General features: G+C 44.2%; 1 protein-coding gene across 17 annotated transcripts in view; it reads right to left on the reverse strand.

Annotated features, from left to right (window-relative positions):
* The window catches only part of CLASP1 (cytoplasmic linker associated protein 1), a 400778-nt gene that overhangs the window by 155833 nt on the left and 221858 nt on the right, over positions 1-23087 (reverse strand). For 8 of the 17 annotated variants that reach the window (XM_060262849.1, XM_060262858.1, XM_060262860.1 and 5 more), the window contains 4 exons: positions 20642-20749; positions 17379-17405; positions 14984-15151; positions 10567-10674 (listed from right to left, as the gene is read on the reverse strand). In XM_060262849.1, the coding sequence (XP_060118832.1) occupies positions 10567-10674; positions 14984-15151; positions 17379-17405; positions 20642-20749 (411 nt within the window). The remainder of the gene's footprint in view (positions 1-10566; positions 10675-14983; positions 15152-17378; positions 17406-20641; positions 20750-23087) is intronic. The other 9 variants (XM_060262862.1, XM_060262855.1, XM_060262861.1 and 6 more) reach the window with 3 other exon arrangements.

Consider the following 23087-nt stretch of genomic DNA (forward strand, 5'->3'; position numbering starts at 1 on the left):
TTTATCTTAGACAGCTCTCATTATAAGTAGCTTGGCCTCCTTGAGGCTGGGGATCGAAAGAAAATTTTGTGACCCTGACTGCACTACCCGCTGGGGAACATATGGGGAAAGGCAGTCCTGTAGGTATGCAAGGTCCCTGGCCATGCAGGGTTTTAAAAGTAAGAACCTTGAAACGGATCTGATATGTAACAGGTAACCAGTACGGTGCCTTCGGTGCAGGCTGAATGTGTCCCCGCAAGGAGAGACCCAGTAACAGCCTGGCTGCAGCATTCCGCACCAGCTGTAGTTTCCGGATTTGAGACAAGGGCAGCCCCATGTAGAGGGCATTACAGTAATCCAGCATCGAGGTGACCATAGCATGGATCACTGTGGCTAAGTTGCTGTGTTAGAGGAAGGGAGCCAACTGCCTAATTAGCGGAAGATGGCAAGAGGCCAATTTGGCAGTGACTGCTACCTGGGCCTCCATTGTTAAGAAGGAATCCAGAAGCACTCCCAAGCTCTTAACCCTCGATGTCAGCACAAGTGGCACCCCATCAAAGACCAGGAGTGTACACTCTTGGTTCAGTGCAACTTAGGTATAGGACCTATGCCTTAATTGGATTCAATTTCAGCCGACTAGGCATGAGCCATCCTGCCATGGCTTGTAACACCAGGTCCAGATTTTCCAGGCCACTGCCAGTCTGGCCATCCACCAACAGATAGAGCTAGATGTCATCCACATATGGGTGGCATCCCAGCCCATACCTCCGGCCAATCTGGGCAAGGGGGCACATGTAGATGTTAAATAACATAGGGGAGAGAACAACCCCTTGCGGCACTCCATATATAAGTAGGTGTCTTCAGGATGACTGCTAACCTATCACAACCCTTTGTCCCCGACCTTGTAGAAAAGAGGAAAGCCACTGTAAGGCAGTACAGCATCGGTGAATCCCAGCGTTGGTGAGGCAGTGGGTCAGTAACTGATGGTCGACTGTGTTGAATGCAGCCAATAGGTCTAACAACAATACTACTGCCAAACTACCTTGATCCAGATGCCTCTGGAGGTCATCCATGAGGACGACCAGTACTCTCTCTGTCCCATGACCCAGGCAAAAGCCAGACTGGTATGGATCTAATATGGACACGCCCTCCAGAAAACTCTGCAAATGCACTGCCACCGCCCTCTTTATGATCTTGCCCAAAAAAGGCATATTTGACACCAGTTGATAGTTTGCTAATATGGCTGGGTCCAGTGACGGTTTTTTCAAGAGAAGACGGACCACTGCTTCTTTAAGAGGCCTAGGAAAAATCCCTTGACAAAGGGACAGGTTGACAATTTCCCTTGAGGGTCTCGTAGCGCCACCTGGCTAGCTTTAATCAGCCATGATGGGCACGGATTCAAACTACAAGTGGCCGGGTGTACAGAAGAGAGAACTCTGTCAACTTCCTCTAGGCAGAGTGGAGTCAATTGATCCAAAACCAGACCAGAAGGCGTGCATGGAGCCCTGAGCTCATTCACTGTTTCAACTGCGGAGGTCATGACAGAGCGACAAGACCTTATCTGTGAAGCAAAAAACCTCACAGCCTATATCCAATTCTCTGGAATTTGGTCTGCCCAGTGGCAGTCATAAAAGACCGAACTGTATTAAATAATTGTGCCAGGCACAAGTTCACAGACACAATCATGGCTGTGTAATACACCTTCTTAGCAGCCCTGCTTGCCACCTCATAGGTTCTCATAAATGACCTATAAGATGTTCTTGTCACTTTGTCATGAGCACATTGCCACTGCCTCTCTAACCATCTGAGCCTCTGTTTCATAAGGTGTAGCTCTGGAATATACTACACGGTGCTAGCTTTGAGCGGAGGTGAAGAGGGTGCCGGGGAGCAATTTCATCAATGGCTACTGCGAGTCGACTATGCCAACTTTCTGCTAATTCATCGAATGAGCTTCCAGGGGGCCAAGGATCTTGCGAACGCAGCATTGGGTCCATTTGCTCACACCAGCAGGGATGTGTCAAATAAAACAGCCCTCTTTTGGAGAGGACCATAACACCTAAAGTAGCACTGAACAGCCATGCACTTTAAGTCAGAGTGTGAGGACCTCTGCCAATCCACAAGGATGGATTGCAGGAGGACACTGACCACACGTGACATGAGGACTAAGAGTCAATCTCTGGCAGAGGATCCCCAGCCAGAGCATCACCTTGTGAAACTTCATGAACACAGAGAGCGTAGGTTAGAACCCTCAGTTTCTCTATACCACAGTTGGAATTGTTGCATATTAAAAAACCATATTCTAAATGAAACACCAGGGAAATGCAAAAAACAAGACAAGGGGCGATACCCCTGATTTGTAGCACAATCGGAACTCCAACAAGGGAGAGGAAAGTTTAGAGAGTGTTTGTTGCAAACAGTGGCTGAAACCTGATTCAACAGCGGAAGCAGTAGGGTCAAAACCCTGTTACGTTTCCCTAGGGACTCTTTGACACTTAGAGGTTCTATATCTAGTAGTGTGGGAACAAACGTCTGCCACTCAAAAAACTGGAAGGCGATCCAGGCAGGGAGTAGACCAATGTATCAAGTCGTCAGTAGAACTGAAAATAAGCAGGGTTGCCTTGTAATAATGAAGGCAGTGAAAGTAGGTGTGGTGTGGACAAAGAAAGGATGGACCAGGGGTGCCATAAACGAACTTTCTGTACCTTGCAGAGCAATCTGCTTAGCAACATAGCCAGAGAAAAAAACAAAAACAGCTTGCCTTGGTGAGGGTTGGAATGGGCAACTGGAACACCCAGGGGCTGAAACACCCCATAGTGGGGCAACAGTCTAGACCTCCCATCAGCATATCAGAGAGCTGGTCTCCCTTAGGCGATGAAAACCTAGTTTCTGTTGAGTATCTACGTTAAAACAAAAGACACAAGGAAAGTATGTCTAGTGTTCTAGGGGAAAATAGTGGTATGGCGGCTAATTCTTTAGGACCCCAGGATGCACTGGGAACCACATGCCTACAGCAAAGGCCCCACACCATAGGGAAGGAGACATCAGAGATGACACTGACTTCCAGAGGCCCAGTTTCCAAAGAAGTCTTCTGAGAAAAAGCAGAGCCGATAGCACAAGAAAGGTCTGTCCCAGAAATAAGGAAAATAAGTCTGGGCATCCCCGAAGGTAAAATATATACCAGAGAAACATATACTGTCATATATAAATACATAAATTCACCAGAAAAAGGGAGAAGTGGAACCCACAAAGAACTGACAATCCTAGTAAAATAAGGATTGACTACAGAACAGAAAGGCAAAGAAACACTCAGTCAGGTTTCCCTGGAGAGGAGTGGTAAATGTTCATCAATAGAGTTGGAAAAAGCAATGGCCACCCTAATAGCTTTGCGTATTGCAAAATGTCAAAGTGTAACCCCAAATGAAGGGGACTGTTGGAATTCTACCACTGGGAGTTTCCATCTGCAATGGCAGATGGATTGTCTGCAGGAACACTAGAGAAATCATTGGGCAAGACAGTCAACACAAGTTTAGACTACAAGCCGTCTGATCTGGGCTTGAACATAGGGCTCTTCAGGTGTGCATTAAAATATACAGTAATCGCTTGAAATCACAGCCTTTTTTTGTCCCAGGGGTAGCACAGAACTGAATAATCCAGGGGTGGCCAACGGTAGCTCTTCAGATGTTTTTTGCCTACAACTCCCAGCAGTCCCAGCCATTGGCCATGCTGGCTGGGGCTGATTTGAGTTGTAGGCAAAAAACATCTGGAGAGCTACCGTTGACCCCCCCTGGAATAATCGAATTAATGGGAGACAGGCAACCTCCCTTTAGATGAGAGGTGGGGAAGATCTTGGGTCTGAGCCCACTAAGTGACATAGGTGGGAAATGAATGGAAGGAAATGTGGTGGACAAGACAGCAGAGCAGAGAAATCTTTTGTTATTGTTGTTAGAGTAACTCACCATAGATAACAGATGAAATACTTTAAAGGAATTTGGACTACGAGAGACTTTTTAAGTAGGAGATGCCAAGGATTGAACCTGGCCTCTCGCACTTGGAAAACACATGTGCACAACACAACCCTGACACTTTATACAAAGGTGGGCAGTGTTCCCTCTAAGCTGAGTTAGTGTAAGCTAACTCACAGTTTTTTCACCTACAGTTTTTTTTTTTTGGTCTTAGCTCAAGAAGGATGGCCCCGGAGCAAACTAATTTATGCAGTAGCCATATGGCTTGCTCACAACTTTACGGTCAGTCCATCACAAGGTAGAATTTTTGCTCACAAGACTCCATAACTTCGAGAGAGCATTGAAGGTGGGGGGGTGGAGAGGTAGGTGATCAGGGATCTGACAGCAGGCCTGTGTTACTCTCCACAGAGTGTTGACCATCTGACCAATTGTACTGCAGAGCTTATAGCCTTCCCGTGCGGTGCACTAATTCTTAACACGGCCTAGGGCAGTGTAAAAAGACTGATCCAGATTAAAGGAATGGATCTGTCATCACCAGCGTAGATACATTGTTTCAAGCCCCCTTCAAATGGGATAGTAAAAAGACCATATTGACCTGTTGACTCGCAACATAAAGGGAAGACTGCAGTAGAGGAATTCTGCTTTCCATTCGGGTTATGTCTACAGCAAATAGTTAAATTAGAGTTCAAAGTGCTCTCTGACCTGTAGATCATCAAGAACAATAGAAATGACCAGTTGAGTCAAGTATATATTTGCCAAGGGATTGTAGCAGAGGCTGTAACATCAAGTCGTAATTACAATTTGTCCATTAGAGACACTGTCCCGTGTGGCAGATGTTCCGAGTGGGAAAACGTAAGACGTTAGTTGAAAAGACTGGTATGGAGCTTATCTTAATTCCCAAGGCCTCAAAGCGTTTTATAACATTTCTCATTTAATCCTCACGAGATCCTCGCAAGGCAAGTCAGGTGGGCAGAATGTGATGATCCAAAGTCAGCAAGTTTTCAGAGAAAATTGTTTTTGAACCCAGGTCTCCCAGATCCAGCCTGACACTCCAAGCGCTATACCACACCAGCTTTTGCTTCGAAATGCGTCACATAAGATTGAGTCCTGCAGGGCAATCATTGTTAATGAAAACAATGGCAGCTAAGGAGTCTCCCAATTCATTGACAGTTCCAAAGGATACCATGGAGCCAGGGGTGAACTACGTAGGCTTGCCTTCGAAAGCATACTTGCCAATCACTTCTGAGTTCCCCACAGAGATGGCAACAGCGTCAGTGTTGATTGAGGCTGCTATGTCAGTTTTTAAAACTAGACTTTAGAAATAGGGCTTGGAGTGGCACTCAGCTGAGAACTGGTTCTGACCCTGGAATCTAGGCAGGCCCAAGAGCGTGAGTGGTAAAATAAAGCACAGCAGTCTGTTGTAAAAGGGAAACTTCACCCCCTTCAGCCACTCTCCAAAACTATAGAAGTTGCAGAGATTCAACATATGAACATATGAAGCTGCCTTATACGGAATCAGACCCTGGGTCCATCAAAGTCAGTATTGTCTTCTCAGACTGGCAACGGCTCTCCAGCGTCTCAAGCTGAGGTTTTTCACACCTATTTGCCTGGACCCTTTTTTGGAGATGCCAGGGATTGAACCAGGGACCTTCCGCTTCCCAAGCAGATGCTCTACCACTGAGCCACCGTCCTTCCCCTACATCCCATCCAAAGGGCATGACACCCTTCTGACAAGGCACAGGGAACGGCCATTTAACATGATGACAAAAACGGGGGTGGGGGGGGGGATGTTCAGAGAAAAAAAATTCTCCTCAGCCTCAAAACTGAGATGAGGGAAAAACAGAGAACAGCAGTGGAGTTCCTCTCTCCAGGGCAGCAAAGAGAGAACTGAGGGAGTTAGCATCCCTCCTCCGAGTCAGGTGATCATTTTGGCAGGAAAGCACCTGAGGGGGGAGGGACACTCCTAGTCTATTCTTTATGTATTTATTATTTCAATGTATATTCCGTCCTCCCCGCAAGCAGGCTCAGGGCGGATTATAGCAAAGTTAAAACATCAAAAAATTATAAATAGCTAAAAACAGTTAAACGGCATAACTTAACTGAGCCATGCATGTGGTCTCCAGCTGCCAACAGTGGACCACTCAGATCATCCCATCTGGGCCATATAAATACTAACTGAAACTTCATCGGGGGGAGGCCGGATGTTTTACTGGAGAGCTGTCACCTCAGCCAAAGGCCTGGTGGAACAGCTCCATTCTATAGGCCCTGCGGAGTGGAATAAGTCCTGCAGGGCCCGGATCTCAGCTCTGAGCATGTTCCACCAGGCTGGGGCCAGGGAGGAAAAAGATATTAGATCTAAATGGATGTTTAAGAACACTGAATGCCATCCTCAAACTGTATGGAAATTAGCACCAAATTGTTTTAAACTAATGTTTAATGTAACTGCTTTTATTATTACTTGATTATGTGTTGTGAGCCGTCTTGAGCCTGTTTCGGTGGGGAGGCCAGGATATAAATCAAATAAACTAAACCGAATCAAACCAAAAAACCCGGGCCCTGGTCAAGACTAAACTGATGTGCTCGGCAAATCTTGATCTGCAGAGCGTAAAGCAGGGGTCCTCAAACTATGGCCCACGGGCCAGATGCGGCCCGCTGAGGACGTTTATGCGGCCCGCCGGGTTATGGCAAAATCAGACTGGAAGTGACGTTCGACCTAAACTCGCGTTAGCAACGCACACTTCCGGCACTGGGCTGAGGCGGCGGAGACAGAGTGTGAGGTGATACCGAGGTGAGTTCCCAGACCGGGGTGTGTGGTGTGGGGAAGGGAGAGAGATGCAGAAGACGGAGAACTGATGGCCCGCGGCCTTGTACAGTAACGGCAGTCCGGCCCTCCAACAGTCTGAGGGACAGTGAACTGGCCCCCTATTTAAAAAGTTTGAGGACCCCTGGCGTAAAGCTCTACGAGGCACATATGGGGAGAGGTGGTCCCTCAGGTATTTCAGTCCTAGGCCACACAGGGCTTTGAAAGTTAGTACTAATACCCTGAAGCAGATCTGCTTGATTGGTAGCAGGTACAACTGGTGTAGCACTGGTTGAAGGTCTGCCCACATAGGCGATGCAGTCAGCAGGCATGCCACATTTTGCACCAGCTGGAGCTTCTGGATCAGCCACAAGAGCAAGCCCACACAGAGCAAGTTACAGTAGTCAAGCCTGGAAGTGACCACTGCATGAATCGCTGTAGCCAAGTCCTGGAGGGAGAGATCATATGAAGCTGCCTTATACTGAATCAGACCTTTGGTCCATCAAAGTCAGTATTGTCTTCTCAGACTGGCAGCAGCTCTCCAGGGTCTCAAGCTGAGGTTTTTCACACCTATTTGCCTGGACCCTTTTTTGGAGATGCCAGCATCTTCCCAAGCATATGCTCTACCACTGAGCCACCGTCCATCCCCCGAGCCACTGTCCCTCCCCCAAGCCACCATCCCTCCCCCTGAGCCACCGTCCCTCCCCCGAGCCACCGTCCCTCCCTCCAATATCAGATGATATCAGCTGCCTGATCTGCCAAAGATGATAAAAGGTAGACCTGGCTACTGTGGTGATCTTGGATGCCTCCATAGAGAGAGCGGCATCCAAGATCACCTCCAGGCTCCTCACCTTCTGGGCTGGCACAAACATAGCACCACCCAAGGTGGGCAGTCTGATACCTGATTCAACTCCACCCCAGCTCAGGTACAGGACCTCTGTCTTCATTAGATTAAGTTTCAGCTGACTCTGCTGAAGCCACTCAGCCACAGCCTCTAATGCCCTGGTCAAATTTTCTGGTGAGGAGTCTGGGAAGCCATCCATCATCAGACAGAGCTGGGTGTCATCTGCATATTGGTGACAACCTAGCCCACACCCCCGGATCAGGTAGGCGAGGGGGCGCATATAGATGTTGAAAAACATTGGTGAGAAAACTGACCCCTGCACCTCTCCACACTAAAGTGGGAGACTCAGGGAGACAGCACCACCCTCTGTCCCCAATCCCAGAGAAAAGAGTAAAACCACTGTAAGGCAGACCCCCCCCCCCAAAAAAAGTCCTATCTCAGTGAGGTGGTGGGTCAAAAGATCATAATCAACTACGTTAAATACTGCTTGTCAAATCAAGAAGTAACAACAGTGCTGATTTACCCAGGTGACTCTACAGGTCATCTGTGAGGGCAACTAGCACTGTCTCAGTTCCATGACCAGGGTGGAAGCCAGCCTGGAATGGGTGAGGATAGATGTGTCATCCAGAAAAGCCTAGAGCTGCTTAGCTGCCGCTCTCAGCTACCTTGCCCAGAAACCTTGGAAATATTTTCTGCAGCAGGTCTGCTCACAAGCAGTCTCGATGAGGGACTGCACAGAAGCTACAAAGATAAACTTCAGATACAAAAGAACCTGAAGAGGTGAGCAGGGACTCAGGAAAGCTCATACCCTACCACAAATGTTAGTCTTTAAGGTGCTTCAGGACTCTTGCTCTTTTCTGCTGCTACGGGAAGACTAACATGGCCGCCCAACTTGATCTATATTGGAGCCTGTGTTTTTATACTGACAAATGTATATCCACCAGGGTAATAGAAACTTGTAGGATCAGAAGCCTCCTACTTAAGGGGACCCGTCCACAATTCTTTGCAGAATCTCCACAGCCATTAAATAAGCCACCAGAAAATGACCACTGGCCCATCAAGGTCCACTTTATGCCCTTACCTTGTAAAGCACTTGATCTGATTCAGGAGATACTTATATTCTTAAGCAAGAGAACATACCGACAGTCAGGTTTATTATGGCTTAACTGTTCAGAAAACCTGAACAGGAATTCTTGATTTATAAATAAATAGATTGGGGGAACGTAGGGATGCTAGTAAAAAAAAAAAAAGTAGAAATATAGGTCCAAAGTTAGCATCCCAGATGTATGTCATACAGACATCATTTATTGTTTGGTATGAAGCATCTTTAATCATCATGAGCATCGGCAGCATACCTGGAGCACCTTACATTGTACCCATTTTCTTTCTGAACCTGTTAAAGAGAGACTAAAATATAGCTAAGCAGACAAAAATCCTATCAGCGCTTGGATGAAAGAAGAAGAAGATGATATTGGATTTATATCCCGCCCTCCACTCCGAAGAGTCTCAGAGCGGCTCACAATCTCCTTTACCTTCCTCCCCCACAACAGACACCCTGTGAGGTGGGTGGGGCTGGAGAGGGCTCTCACAGCAGCTGCCCTTTCGAGGACAACCTCTGCCAGAGCTATGGCTGACCCAAGGCCATGCCAGCAGCTGCAAGTGGAGGAGTGGGGAATCAAACCCGGTTCTCCCAGATAAGAGTCCGCACACTTAACCACTACACCAAACTGGCTCTCTAATTGAAACCTCCATTTAAGTTTACAGAAAAGCGTATAAGCAAACAAAGAAATAAAACTACAACTCACAAGCTTTTCAGCATTTTTGACCTAATTGTCCTCCTCAATGCCCATTTTGCGAAACTAATGGTCACAAGACTCTAGAATGTACAATATTTTTTCACAAAGCATTGTTTTATCAAATGTTAAATACCATATTTATTTAATATGTAGACTTCATACACAGCAAGATATAGCGTCATGTTCATTTCACTTCCTGTGCTCTGAAATTCCAAGAAATGCTGGGCACCTACTGAATCAACATTAAACAGAAGGTTTTGAAAACACCTTTGAGATACGTTTTAAATAAAGCCTCTATTGCAAATTCTAACTGATAATGCTGCATGATCCCGCTGCTTCAGTTTAATAATGAATGCCATTCATCATACAGTAAACTGGCATAATATTTTATATCCAGGCTGGATGCTGACATTAAACCAATCCATGCCTTTGAAAACTACAGGATGCTGGAGGAAAATTTGCTTTAGAATCTTTCATGCAACTAATTAACCAGGAACACACGCCCCCCCTCCCCCCCAAAAAATACCAAGAGCCAAAAGTCTGCAGTACTAATTTAAAGCACTGGCTCTCTGGACTATGCTTGCCAAATTAAAACAAAGAGACAGCGGGGATGATACTTGCCTGTGAAGTTAAAACAAAGCCATTGTAATCTATGAATTAAGGAATCGCCCTTTAAAATAGGGGATGTCGCATCTCTAATAAGAGCCTGGAAAGGTGTTACCCTGGATTAACTATCATAATTAAGATTGTACACGCAGACCCAAGGAATACAATGCAGATTAGGCAAGAAGGTGTGAGCACACTTCCTAAATTCCACTCCAGGGAATTTACTGCACTGGATTCAAGAAGACCACAGATAATGCTTTGTTAACCCTTCACTGAAATGATGCAGGCCAGCTGATCCCAGCGTTTCTCTGTCTGTCAAGCAATGCTGCTCAAATGCACTAAAGGAATCTAGAAATCATCACAAACACCGCTGCATATGAATGGAACTTCCTATTAAAGGAAAGTGGGATTAAAGCATGCAGAAGGGCATAGAAGAGACATGAGGATTAGAAAGGAGGAAGGGAAGGGAGGTAAAAAGAGGAAAACAAGCTCATTCCACCTAGCAACGTCTTGAGCGGATAACAAGAAAAAGGGAAAGGGAAAGGGCCTTGAGAAGCTCCATTGCCTGCAGGTACTCACCAAGTGGAGGGAAGCCCCGAGCAGGGCTTGTATCTCGGCTGCTCTCACGGCTGGTATCGCGGCTGCACCCCTGACTCACGCTGGGTCGGGGGATACGGCTGCTCCGTGCTAGCATGCAGCATGGAGAGTTTCAGAGAAGGTGAACACAAGTTTAATGAGGACACAAAGCTTAGACAGCAAAGTCACATTCATGGTCATAACGGACATTAGAAAATTCCAGCGGCAGAAGCCGTGTCTGGTGTGTCACAAACCAATTGCCCTGCATGTCAGGCTGAGCTTTTTGTGTTAAAAACCAGCACACCTGGGAGGCCTGCCTGGCAGGCAATCCCAGCTGGCATCCTGGTAAAGGCAACAGAAGGTCTTCATTGAAAATAGAGCTAGACATGCAAAAAGCATATTTAAATGACTGTGGCTAAAACAACCACAGTGGAATAACTTTATCTTCTCTAGACTAATAAATAAAATATTTGTGACAAGGGTCTAGGAATATTGCAAAAATAAAATATCAAAAAGGGAGAAATCTGAAGTCTGACAACCCATAATCCATCAGATACATACAATTAATGTTAGCTTATATGCTTGTTATAGGCGGTCACTTTAAGTTCTCTCTCTTCTCTCCTGTTTCTTTTTTCAACATTATATTGGCTTGCTCAAGCTGCAAGAAATCTACTGAAATATCTAACTACAGCCACAACTGTGTGCCCTAGAAAGTCCTTCCACTGAGTGGGGCAAGTAAAAGCAGAAGATAAATAGTGCCTTGAGATCATTAAGGTCACTTCTTTCAAACAGCCTCTCAGTCTTTGTTTAACCAGCATCTCCCTGCCTAATTAATGCAAACTCTATGTACAACTTCATTTACTTTCATTTGTTCTTTCCTGCCCTCATCTGTCTGTCCCCGTCTTCCTCCAGTTCTCCCTCCATTGTTAAATCTGAGATTATAAAGAATTTGGGAAAGTGGGGTGATATGGTGTAAAGATGCTGTATGCATAAGAAGTAGAAATAATTAAACAACAAATGAAAACAGAGTTGCACTTACCTGTAATTGTTGTTCATCAACATCTTCTGTGCAGACACACACTGGGATTGCACCCGTCCAGATAGGCCGCAGAATAAACTTTTCCAGCTCTAAAAGATATCATGGGGCTACCGCTCCACTCTAGTTTTTCCCATAATGTGTTCCAGAGTCATGTGCCCCCCTTCCCTCAGTTTCTGCAAGACTGCTGCAAACTTCCACACAAGAAGAAGAACATGTGAGAATTCCAAGTGAGGCAGGAAGGAAGGAACGTGTGTCTGCACAGAAGACATTGATGAACAACAGTTACAGGTAAGTGCAACTCTATTTTCATCTTCTGTCTTGATGCAGAGCCACATTAGGACCATTAGCAATGGAGGAGGTGCTCTCACTGAAAGGAAGACCAGAGAGCCACTTTTCCCACATCTGCATCCTTCTTCACCTGCAGGTCCAACATGTAATGCATCACAAATGTGCCAACCATGTTGCAGTTTTGCAAATGCAAAGGACCGTCTCTCCCCACATGTTCCCCAGAGAGTACTGAGATCAGGAACTCAAAATCTCCTGGTTATCCCCGGGCCAAAGGAAGCCCGCTTAAAATCTACAAGGGACCGGGCCTTTTCTATTACGGCCCCCTCCTGGTGGAACCAGCTGCCGGAAGAGGTGAGGGCCCTGCGGGACCTTGCCCAGTTCCGCAGGGCCTGTAAGACAACCCTCTTCCGGCTGGCCTATGACTAGCTGATACAAGATGCTGAGCGTAGTTACATTAGATGTCTGCTATCCCCAATGTTCTAAATGTTTTAAATGTTTTAAATGGTTCAATGTTTAAAATTTAAATGTTTTTATGCTTAAAATGTATTTATGTCAGATTCTTGTGTTGTGAGCCGCCCTGAGCCACTTGTTGGGAAGGGCGGGATATAAGTCATTAAATAAATAAATAAATAAATAAATGTCCATGAACAGGACAAGTAGCCCAAAGAATAAGAAACAACAAGAAAAAACCTCACTCTGTTGAGACAGGAAGAGCAAAGACACTCTCCTATTCAAGCAGCAGCCAAAAAGGAACTGAGAGAAGGGGGCACCTGCCTCTGCAGCACATCACATTTTGGGTGGGAAAAAGCACTGCGTTGGCTCCAGAGGGGAGGGGCACCCCTGCAATAGCTTTTAGAGCTAGACAAGTTTATTTCACAGCCGGCCTGCACAGGCAGAGTCTCAATGTGGGGCTGCACCAAAGATGGAAGATGAAACACGCTTACAGAATTCTTGAAGAATTCACGTCTGGGGAATAGGACCAACGGTTTGGATCCTATGACATCATTCCCTTCTCATGTCTTTCCGGGTGCTGTCGAGGCTGTCTGCTGCTACGGCGCTCACTTCCTCTACTAGTACTTTGTCTGGAAGACTAATGTTTTAAACGTGGAGCTCTTGCGAAGGAGAAATGCTAGTGACAAAGGCAGCAAACTTCACAGAGGAAGTCAGCCTCCGCAGCAACCAGAAAAAAGTGAAAAAGGAGTGTCATAGGAGCCAAGAATGTGGTCTCAAAGGCAGTCATTTGCTTTATACAGTTAGCTAAGTAGCCCAAGGATCTATTCACACAGCAAGGGTTGTGTAGTATACAGTTCTTTAATATATTTAGTTAGTCCAAAGTATGGAGTGAAGAGGAAGACTAGAACAGCTGCTGACACATTATCTGCTTGCAAGCCCTCTTCCCATGCTTGCAAAATTTGGATTCAATGAACCACTGGATAATCTGAATACTAAGGCTGAATGATAAACAACGAATTAAAGCCCAGCTTGACTGAGTATCAGGATGCCCAGAATGCGATCAAAGTTTTGTCATACGCAATTCTCCTAATGTTGGGAGAGAGGAGAAATAAATGTTGCAAAGAGAGGGGATTTGCTATAAATTCCACTTAACACAGAGGACAAACGACAAGTATGTTTTCCTATTGTGTCAAAGGTGACAGTCCTCGGATGTTAGTGTCAAGCAGTAGCGACAGAGAAAACTGGTATCACACACACACAAAAATCCAAGCTTTAGTTTAGGATCACGATGTTCTAGAGTACTGCCTTAATTTTGTGAGGTTGTGTAAGCGTCAGCTGGCAAGTTAAAGAACTATGGGCAAATTTTTCACTGTACTTAATGGCTTGGTGCTGGTCCCTTGATCTTTCTCTTAAGCCTTTCTATCTGTGTCTTGTCTGCCCTGATTTGTATTCTGCCATGGCTCAGATCTCTCGGCTCATCTCCCTCAATACTGGTATGCTTTGGACCCCGACCCTCTTACCATTCTACACACACTTCCCATTAAGGTTTTGGCTGAATCCTCTGCTCACACCCTCTCCAGTAGCTAAAGTTTTTATTCCTTGTTTTCCCTCTCTAGTCCTGTCTACTTTTGCAATTCCACTTTTTGCCTGCTGACTTCTAAACTCCTGATGACATTATCTGTATCCGGTCCCAATTTCCCCTCTCCTACTGCCGACATGTCCCAGTTCTACACCGATGACTTGTACACTATAATTTCTATTTTAAAGTAAGATTTGCCAAAGCAACACATGTTTTATATGGAAACAGGCAGACCATGAATGAAGAAAGATTCATGCACAATTTGTTAATCTACTTAAAATTTTTTATCCAGCCCTATTTCCTTAGACATGTCTACAGTGACTGGACAGCTACTCAAGATGTTCCGAGGGATATGCCTCAAACAAAATAGCACTGAATTAGAAACAAAATAGTACTTAATTAGAAACACTATCTATTAAACAAACCGAATAATTAACTTTGCAATAGTAGGAGCAAGTTTTATTATTAGAGGCAACAAGAGAGTAATATATACTTATACAAAGTTGTTTTTAAGAGTGGGGAGAAGCAGAAACAGAATGTTTTTGGGAAGTAGTCACCAAAGACATCGTGTAAGTTTTAATAGCTAGCAATTCCGTTCTATAATTCTTGCAAATATATCCAAAACGTAAGCCATAGGACAGTGTTGAATAATGTAATTAGAAACAGAATTTAAACTAATCCCTTTAATAAAAAGGACTTTTTAAACCCGAAATTCAAATCATGCTTTAAAAAAGCCAGGCAATTTAAATCAATCCACCTGATACTTCCATCTAAACTGCCCAGTTTTCTTGGTGTGGAAATCCATGAAAATTATGTGAAAAGACTTAAGTGTGAGAGATTTTCAAACGCTGCAACAAACAGTCGATTTCTCATACACTGGAACCACACACCTTCATAGAGCAGTTAATGTGACTTTTTGTGAACCGTATTAGAGCATGCCCATGCCCTTGCAAACCATGTCAAGATCTGTTGGCACACTAGAGTGCCATGTTATGTTCTTTCGTTGCCAATAAACATCACAAAAATATAATCTCTGGCTGCTAAAGTCAAAGAGATCTTACCTAGACCTATCCTATTTGGGCTTGTCTCTCGGCTGCAGCCCTGACTTCTTGGGACTTTGCTGCGCTTGTCAGAAGGCGACGGCACCGGGTGTCCCCTGGCCGTTCCACTGCTCAGTCCGCCATATGCGCTTCCCAAGAGTTTGCCAGGGGAACTGGATCTACTTCCAGCTAGAAAGAAACCACAGACACATTCTTCAGAGTAACTCATAACAATGCTGAACACAATGCACTGCAGCTCAAAAATCATCCTGGATTAAGAAACAGCATTTTAAAGACAGTGGAGCAAGGAATGCCTATCTTTAGGAAAGCCAGAGGTTATGTCAATGAAACAATTCTTGCCTTGCCCTACAAAATCATACAGGGAAGAGACATTAAAAGGGCTTTCAGTGCAACGGTATACATTGAAGGAGGAGTAGATTACCTTATTTTCAGTGCAATCCTTTGCTCTGAAGAGTCACTGTTCTAATACTTCTCCAGTCCTTGCTTAGTTTCTAAGTTATTTGAGCAAGCCCAGGGTAATTTTTGGCCTTTTTCCCTTTCAGCATGTTACTTTCATGCCTTGTCATAATGTCATGTAAAAGCAAGATGGTGCGCGTGTGTTGGGGAAAGTGTTCCCCCTAAGCTGAGTTAATGTGAGCTAGCTCATAGTTTTCTAACCTCCTGCTCACACATTTTTGTATTAGCTCAGGAAAGATGGCCCCAGAGCAAACTAAATTATGCAGCAGCTCACAACACCTTACAAAGTAGAATTTTTGCTCATAAACCCCTACAGCTTATGAGCCCCTTTTGCTCATAAACCCCTACAGCTTAGAGGAAACTCTGGTTTGGGGCGGGGGGGGGGGGAATTGTTTAAGAAAAAGACTGTTTCAGTCTAAGAATTTCCTTGAACTACTTATATAATAATTTGGACCCTGCAATGAAGTTAATCCCACTATTTCTTTCAGCATTTTTATTGACTAAACTTAACAGTTAATAAGGCTTTTGCAAACATCAAAGGAAAGGAAAGGTCCCCTGTGCAAGCACCAGTCATTTCCAACTCTGGGGTGACGTTGCTTTCACAACGTTTTCACGGCAGACTTTTTTACAGGGTGGTTTGCCATTGCCTTCCCCAGTCATCTACACTCCCGCCCCCCTCCCGCAAGCTGGGTACTCATTTTACCGTCCTCGGAAGGACGGAAGGCTGAGTCAACCTCAAGCCGGCTACCTGAAAACCCAGCTTCCACCGGGGATCGAACTCAGGTCGTGAGCAGAGCTCAGGACTGCAGTATTGCAGCTTTAACACTCTGCGTCATGGGGCTCTTAAAAACATCAAAAAGGGAACTGCAATTAAAAATCAACACTTCTTGGCCTGCTGTCCAAAGCATGGACATGTTTCATTTTATTATTTTTTAAAAGTTTCTAAATCTTTATTCAAGAAAAAAAAAGTAACTCAGAGTAGTTTACAAAAGAACGAGTTGGATTCAATGTAGTACGAAAGTAACAAGTTCACCAGATAGATTTCTCCATTTCCCCTCTAGCTGCCCTCCCAATCCCATCCCACCTCCTAAACTGCTCCTAAGGCATATTACTTTCATGCCTTGTCATAATGTCATGTAAAAGCAAGATGGTGCGTGTGTGTTGGGGAAAATGTTCCCCTCTTAAAAACATCAACAGGAACAGAGTGTGATGCAGCATGGTGCGGGGATGGGGGTGGCTTGTGTGTAGGCACTTGAGCAAGCTCTTACCACTTTGTAAATGAGCTGAAACAAGTGAGAAGGGGTGGGTGGAGTTAAGATCTGTTAACTGCTCCTTGAGGTGTAGTATTGTGCACTGCGTTCCACTTCATTCCCAAGTAACTCCCTCTCCAACGTTCAGGAAAAACTTTGGGGACCCCAAAAAGGCAGAGGGAGAAGGAAAAGAGGCTTGTTCCACTGAACTCATTGCATGCATTGTTCAACCTATGCATTTTCCACTGCTATAAGCATCTGAAGATTTTACTACATCCTCCTTAGGCTTTCTAAATCATGTGTCAACCTACCTAACAACTACATACCAAACATTGCCCTGTTCTGGGTCAACATACACTAGTCTCTGTACCATATCCTCAGCTCCATGCCTTAGGACAAACTTGTCATAGCTCGTACGCCATAAAATGAAACCTTCCTTTGAACTTTTACTGGCCAGATCTCACAAAAATAAATAGAATTATGAAGCGGTGGTGGATAATCATCATCCCAGCAAATTGGACAGTACTAAAGATTTGTAAGTATACTATCAAGAATGGATTTTCATTTTTATATTAGGAACCTCCGGAGGAAATAAAGAGGACCAAGTCTGTCAAAACCGAAATAGATCAAAACAGTGTGAAAGACAGCACAGAGAAGGAAACGGGGTGAAAAAACAAGGTGTTCCTTACCACCGGCAGGGTTAGCTGATCTGGATCCTGCGTTAGGAGAGCAGACCAAAGGACAGGCAGAAAGTGAATTAAGGACAGTGAGACAATACAAAATCCAGTAAGCATTGCTAGTCGCACACATTGTGAGTTGCTTTTCTATAAAACACATCACTGCTGACATCATCCAGCATGTTATGTATTAAATCTACACAGCAAGACATTTGTGTAAGCTCTTTCTCTCTCACACACACACACACAAAAACACACTCTTCCACGGCCTGATTTCACCCGCTGACAAATAACTGCTTGTGAAACAACTGCAGCACGAGCATAATGCTGGGATCTATGGGATCAGAACATGGGCGAGCACATGCTATGATATCATAGCAATTATCATACTATCATAAGAAGAGCAATTACCACTAGGTGCAATATAGCAGGATCATGCAAAGTTGTTACCACTCACAGAAAAGTTAGAGGGGTTAGTGTGGTGGGGCTGAATTTGTGGGTCCATATATCAACACTAAAAACACAAATGTCATACACCTCGAGGTCAGATTCTTTGTCACAACCCTCACCTGTCAAGTATTTGTTAGTAAAAACGTTTTTCCTGATTTTCAAACAATGTAGAACACAGACAAAATACAACGTAAGGTCAGTTACAAAGGGCTAAGCGCAATCCTCGCTTTACAGCAATATTGCTCACTGACAATCGTCATAGTAAAGTTGGATCTAGCTTCATAGTAAAGTTTCAGAATGTGTATGTCTCGACCACCTTGGTTTATAGTTCTAGAAAGGGTTGCAAATTTAACTCTGGGTTTTTTTATATGCCCATAAATATTTATTTATGTATCTTTGCCATTTATTTAGAACTTCTTTAGGGATTAGAATTGGTAAGGTTCTAAATAAGAATAAATATTTTGGAATAATATTTAATAATAAATTATTATACATAAATAATAATAAATAAATAAATAATATTAAATAAAAGATTTAATTATACTTATTCAGCCAGCCCAGCTAACCATTTTAGAATTCCATTTAGTTAGTGTTTTTTTTTTAAATTCAGATCGAAATCTATGAAAGTTGGATAAAAATAAGTCTTGAATTTTTGGAGGGATGAATATATATAGGTATCTCCACAGCTTAATTCCTATTTCACATTTAATTTCACATTTCACCTTTAATTTTTTGAAGTAGTGTTGTTTAAGGATTTAGTGGATTGAATATGGATTTAGTTTTATTAAAAGTCCAGAAATTTCTCCAAATAGTTGGATTGTTGTTTTTAAATTGGTTTGGCAACGAGTGCCACAGGGGAAGCCTACCAGCAAATTTGCCACTTGATCTCCACTCCTGTGTGGTGCCCGTTTGAAAGCGGGTGCTGCGTGGGAATGGAGGCCAAGCGGCAAATTTGCCACTTGGCCTCCACTCCCATGTGGCATCTACTTACAAAACCCATTTAAAGGGAATGCTTGCAAACATGGGGGAGTGACAGAGGTTGCTGAAATGGCTTGCATCTATTCCTCTCACTTTCCCCGGCTTCCCACCACAAACCCCACGAAACTCCAAAACCACGTTGATGGTCCTGGGAGGTTCGTATAGGAATCGGCACGAACCAAGGCTTGCAAACCATGAACTGGGTCCAGTTCATGATTAGTTTTGGTTCATGCCCTTCCCTAATGCAGAAACCAGAATAAGTAGTAAGCTGGAAATTCATGGGTGCCTCACGGACTATATGATGCCATTTCAACTCATCAGGCTCATAGTCCAGGGTCATAGGAGCAGACAATCACATATTATTTGTCAACAAATCTAAACTTTTTAGACAAATGAACGTTTATTACCATCAATGTCAAAACTCAAGCAATCAAAACAAAGTTCCAGTGACAGGAAGAGCCATATTCTTCCCATTCCAAGGAAGGCATCCTCCTATTCCTAAAATGCTAGAAATCGTGTTCCGAGTTCGTTACAAGGTGCTGGCTATTACCTTTAAAGCCCTTTATGGCCGAGGACCTGTCTACCTTAGGGACCGCCTCTCTCCATATATCCCCCAGAGAGCACTGAGATCTAGCTCCCAAAATCTCTTAAAAATCCCTGGACCAAAGGAGGCCAAACTGAAAACAACTCGAGAGCAGGCCTTCTCAATAACGGCTCCCCATTGGTGGAATCAATTACCAGCGGAGGTTCGAGCCCTGCGGGACTATAATCAGTTCCGCAGGGCCTGTAAAACTGTCCTTTTTCAAATGGCCTACAAGATTGAATCCTGAAGTAACACCTAGCCATCTGATACATACTGTCTTGTATTATAGCACTTTAACTGTTTGGCGTAATGGTTAAGTGAGCCAGTTTGGTGTAATGGTTAAGTGTGCGGACTCTTATCTGGGAGAACCGGGTTTGATTCCCCACTCCTCCACTTGCACCTGCTAGCATGGCCTTGGGTCCGCCATAGCTCTGGCAGAGGTTGTCCTTGAAAGGGCAGCTGCTGTGAGAGCCCTCTCCAGCCCCACCCACCTCACAGGGTGTCTGTTGTGGGGGAGGAAGGTAAAGGAGATTGTGAGCCGCTCTGAGACTCTTCGGAGTGGAGGGCGGGATGGAAATCCAATATCTTCTTCTTCTTCTTATGGTTTTAATTAAATTATTTAAATGTATTTTATTGTATAATGTATTTATTGTAATCATGGCACTTTCCATGTCCGTAAGCCGCCCTGAGCCTGCCTTGGCGGGGAGGGCGGGATATAAATAAAAAATAATAATTATTATTATTATTAGAAATTACTCCGAAATGCACAGATTCTGCAGACCTGATCTCTCAACAGAAAGTTAATGCAAGCTGTTTAACCAGCATCTTCTGGCATAATTATTAGGCAGATACTAGAGAAAAGAAACACTCTCTAATGAAGGAATGGTTCTTTAAAGTCTAGGTTTAAGATCACGTACACACCGGACTTCGTGTATATATACAAGGCAAATAAATTCAAGCAATGTGTTCATTGTCCATTCGCTATGACTGAGTAGGTTAATCTAAGTAAAATAAAGAGTGTATAGAGATGGTGGAGATATAGAGAGATTCAAGAGATGTTTCCTGAAGCCAACTAATGCCATGAAGATAAAGCTAATTTCGCCAAGCTTTAGGTTAAGCCTTTAGAGAAGATGGTTGACCCAAATGAAATATAATGAAGGAATCTGCCCAGATTGAAAATTCAGTTTCTGTTAACGGAAGCACTGAAAACCATTGGGGAAACTAAGCTTCCTCCTGGACAGAACCAGACTATACGGCTTCTTACGTTGGGACTGTGAAACTACTTTAGCTCGGCTGCGGCCTCGAGTGTCAGCAGGTGTTGAGGTAATGCTTGTGGCGCTTCCAGAGCTTTGCCTTCTTGTACGGATCCGGCCTAGAGAAAGCAAAGACATCAATGGTTAAACCAATTAAAATGTGTGTGTATAAATCTTCCACACTACACATTGTACTAATAAATACTGGATTGAAGGGAAAAGACCTGTTTGAAAAGCATACCCACAATATTATACATACTGGCAACCAAATGAGGAATTTGATGTCTTATTTCTTCATCTACATTATTCAAACTAGGATGAGCCAATCCACCTGAACTCAAACGATAAAGCCTCCTCCCTATTTTTTTTTTCCAATATTTGAAATACGTCAAATCAAAATTTGGGAGGAATTCAATTTTTAATCAAACGTTTCTTATTTTTAGCTAGGCGCAATAAACCGAAAGCAACGTATACTGAATGTAAAGTAATATAGGAGAAAAGCAAAATTGCCTCCTATGTTTTGTATGATGCTGGTGTAGGAAATAACTGAATAAATGATGCAATAGGACATAAAGGGAGAGGGTATTGTAAACCTTGAATGAAAAAAAATGGTAAATCACAGTATGGTTTGGATGGAAGGATACCATAGAAAAGCGACAGGATCAGTATGAACAGACAACTAAATATTGAAGATACACAGACTGTAAACCAATGAAGAAGAAGAAGAATTGCAGATTTATACCCTGCCCTTCTCTCTGAATAAGAGACTCAGAGTGGCTTACAATCCCCTATATCTTCTCCCTCAACAACAGACACCCTGTGAAGTAGGTGGGGCTGAGAGGGCTCTCACAGCAGCTGCCCTTTCAAGGATAGCTCCTGCGATAGCTATGGCTGACCCAAGGCCATTCCAGCAGGTGTAAGTGGAAGAGTGGGGAATCAAACCCGGTTCTCCCAGATAAGAGTCTGCACACTTAACCACTACACCAAACTGGCTCTCTCAGTATAGCTATTGACTTTCCAAATTGTGAAGTCTCATTTATAGTATCCAACTGTTGTGCAATCTCTTATAATAAACTCTCTACTGTCAATATTGATCATAATCTCACAAACAATTATAGGTTATATTTACAATGGAAATCACACATGCACAATGTTAATTTACTTCTCCAAAGCTGCAACAGCTCCTGTAGATCAGGGGTGGCCAACAGTAACTCTCCAGATGTTTTTTTTCTTGCCTACAACTTCCATCAGCCCCAGCCAGCGTGACAAAAAAAATATCTGGAGAGCTACCATTGGCCACCCCTGCTATAGATACTTGTGCAAAAAGAAACTGTACCCAAACTGCAATGACAGACTTCAGCAGCCCCCCCTTGGAGTTCTAACCTGAACAATCTGTATGCAAAAACAAAGATCCAGTGTTACAGACTGGCAGCTGCTCAGTCACATAAATTAAATAGACGCTCTGTGCTGCTGCAAACCCGGGAACTCTTCCCCCTTCACTGGGCTTTGTATGCAGGGATGCAGTCAACATCTCCAACCAGATAGGTCTGTTCAATAATAAGAGCAGAAGAAGATGAATATATTGGATTTATATCCCGCCCTCCACTCCGAAGAGTCTCAGAGCGGCTCACAATCTCCTTTACCTTCCTCCCCCACAACAGACACCCTGTGAGGTAGATGAAGATATTGGATTTATATCCCGCCCTCCTCTCCGAAGAGTCTCAGAGCGGCTCACAATCTCTTTTCCCTTCCTCCCCCACAACAGATACCCTGTGAGGTAGATGAAGATATTGGATTTATATCCCGCCCTCCACTCCAAAGAGTCTCAGAGTGGCTCACAATATCCTTTCCCTTCCTCCCCCACAACAGACACCCTGTGAGGTGGGTGGGGCTGGAGAGGGCTCTCACAGCAGCTGCACTTTCAAGGACAACTTCTGCCAGAGCTATGGCTGACCCAAGGCCATTCCAGCAGGTGCAAGTGGAGGAGTGGGGAATCAAACCCGGTTCTCCCAGATAAGAGAGCTATGGCTGACCCAAGGCCATTCCAGCAGGTGCAAGTGGAGGAGTGGGGAATCAAACCCGGTTCTCCCAGATAAGAGAGCTATGGCTGACCCAAGGCCATTCCAGCAGGTGCAAGTGGAGGAGTGGGGAATCAAACCCGGTTCTCTCAGATAAGAGTCCGCACACTTAACCACTACACCAAACTACACCAAGAGCAGAGAAAAAAGGGAGAACTCTACCAGATGGTTTTGTGTTCATGTATTTCATCAACTCCCTCCTTCTGGGTAATCCACCCAGAACTAATAAACAATATAAAGCAATATGTGCATCTACTCCTCCCATTTTATGCTGCTATTAGATTACAGTGCTTGTATCATACATTGTGTGAGTTCCTACTCACCCCAAGCGAGATAATACGCAATATATTAGCAGATACGGCCTGTTCTGCTCAGTACT

The sequence above is a fragment of the Heteronotia binoei genome, chromosome 21, assembly GCF_032191835.1.
Source record: "Heteronotia binoei isolate CCM8104 ecotype False Entrance Well chromosome 21, APGP_CSIRO_Hbin_v1, whole genome shotgun sequence".
NCBI classification, from domain to species: domain Eukaryota; kingdom Metazoa; phylum Chordata; class Lepidosauria; order Squamata; family Gekkonidae; genus Heteronotia; species Heteronotia binoei.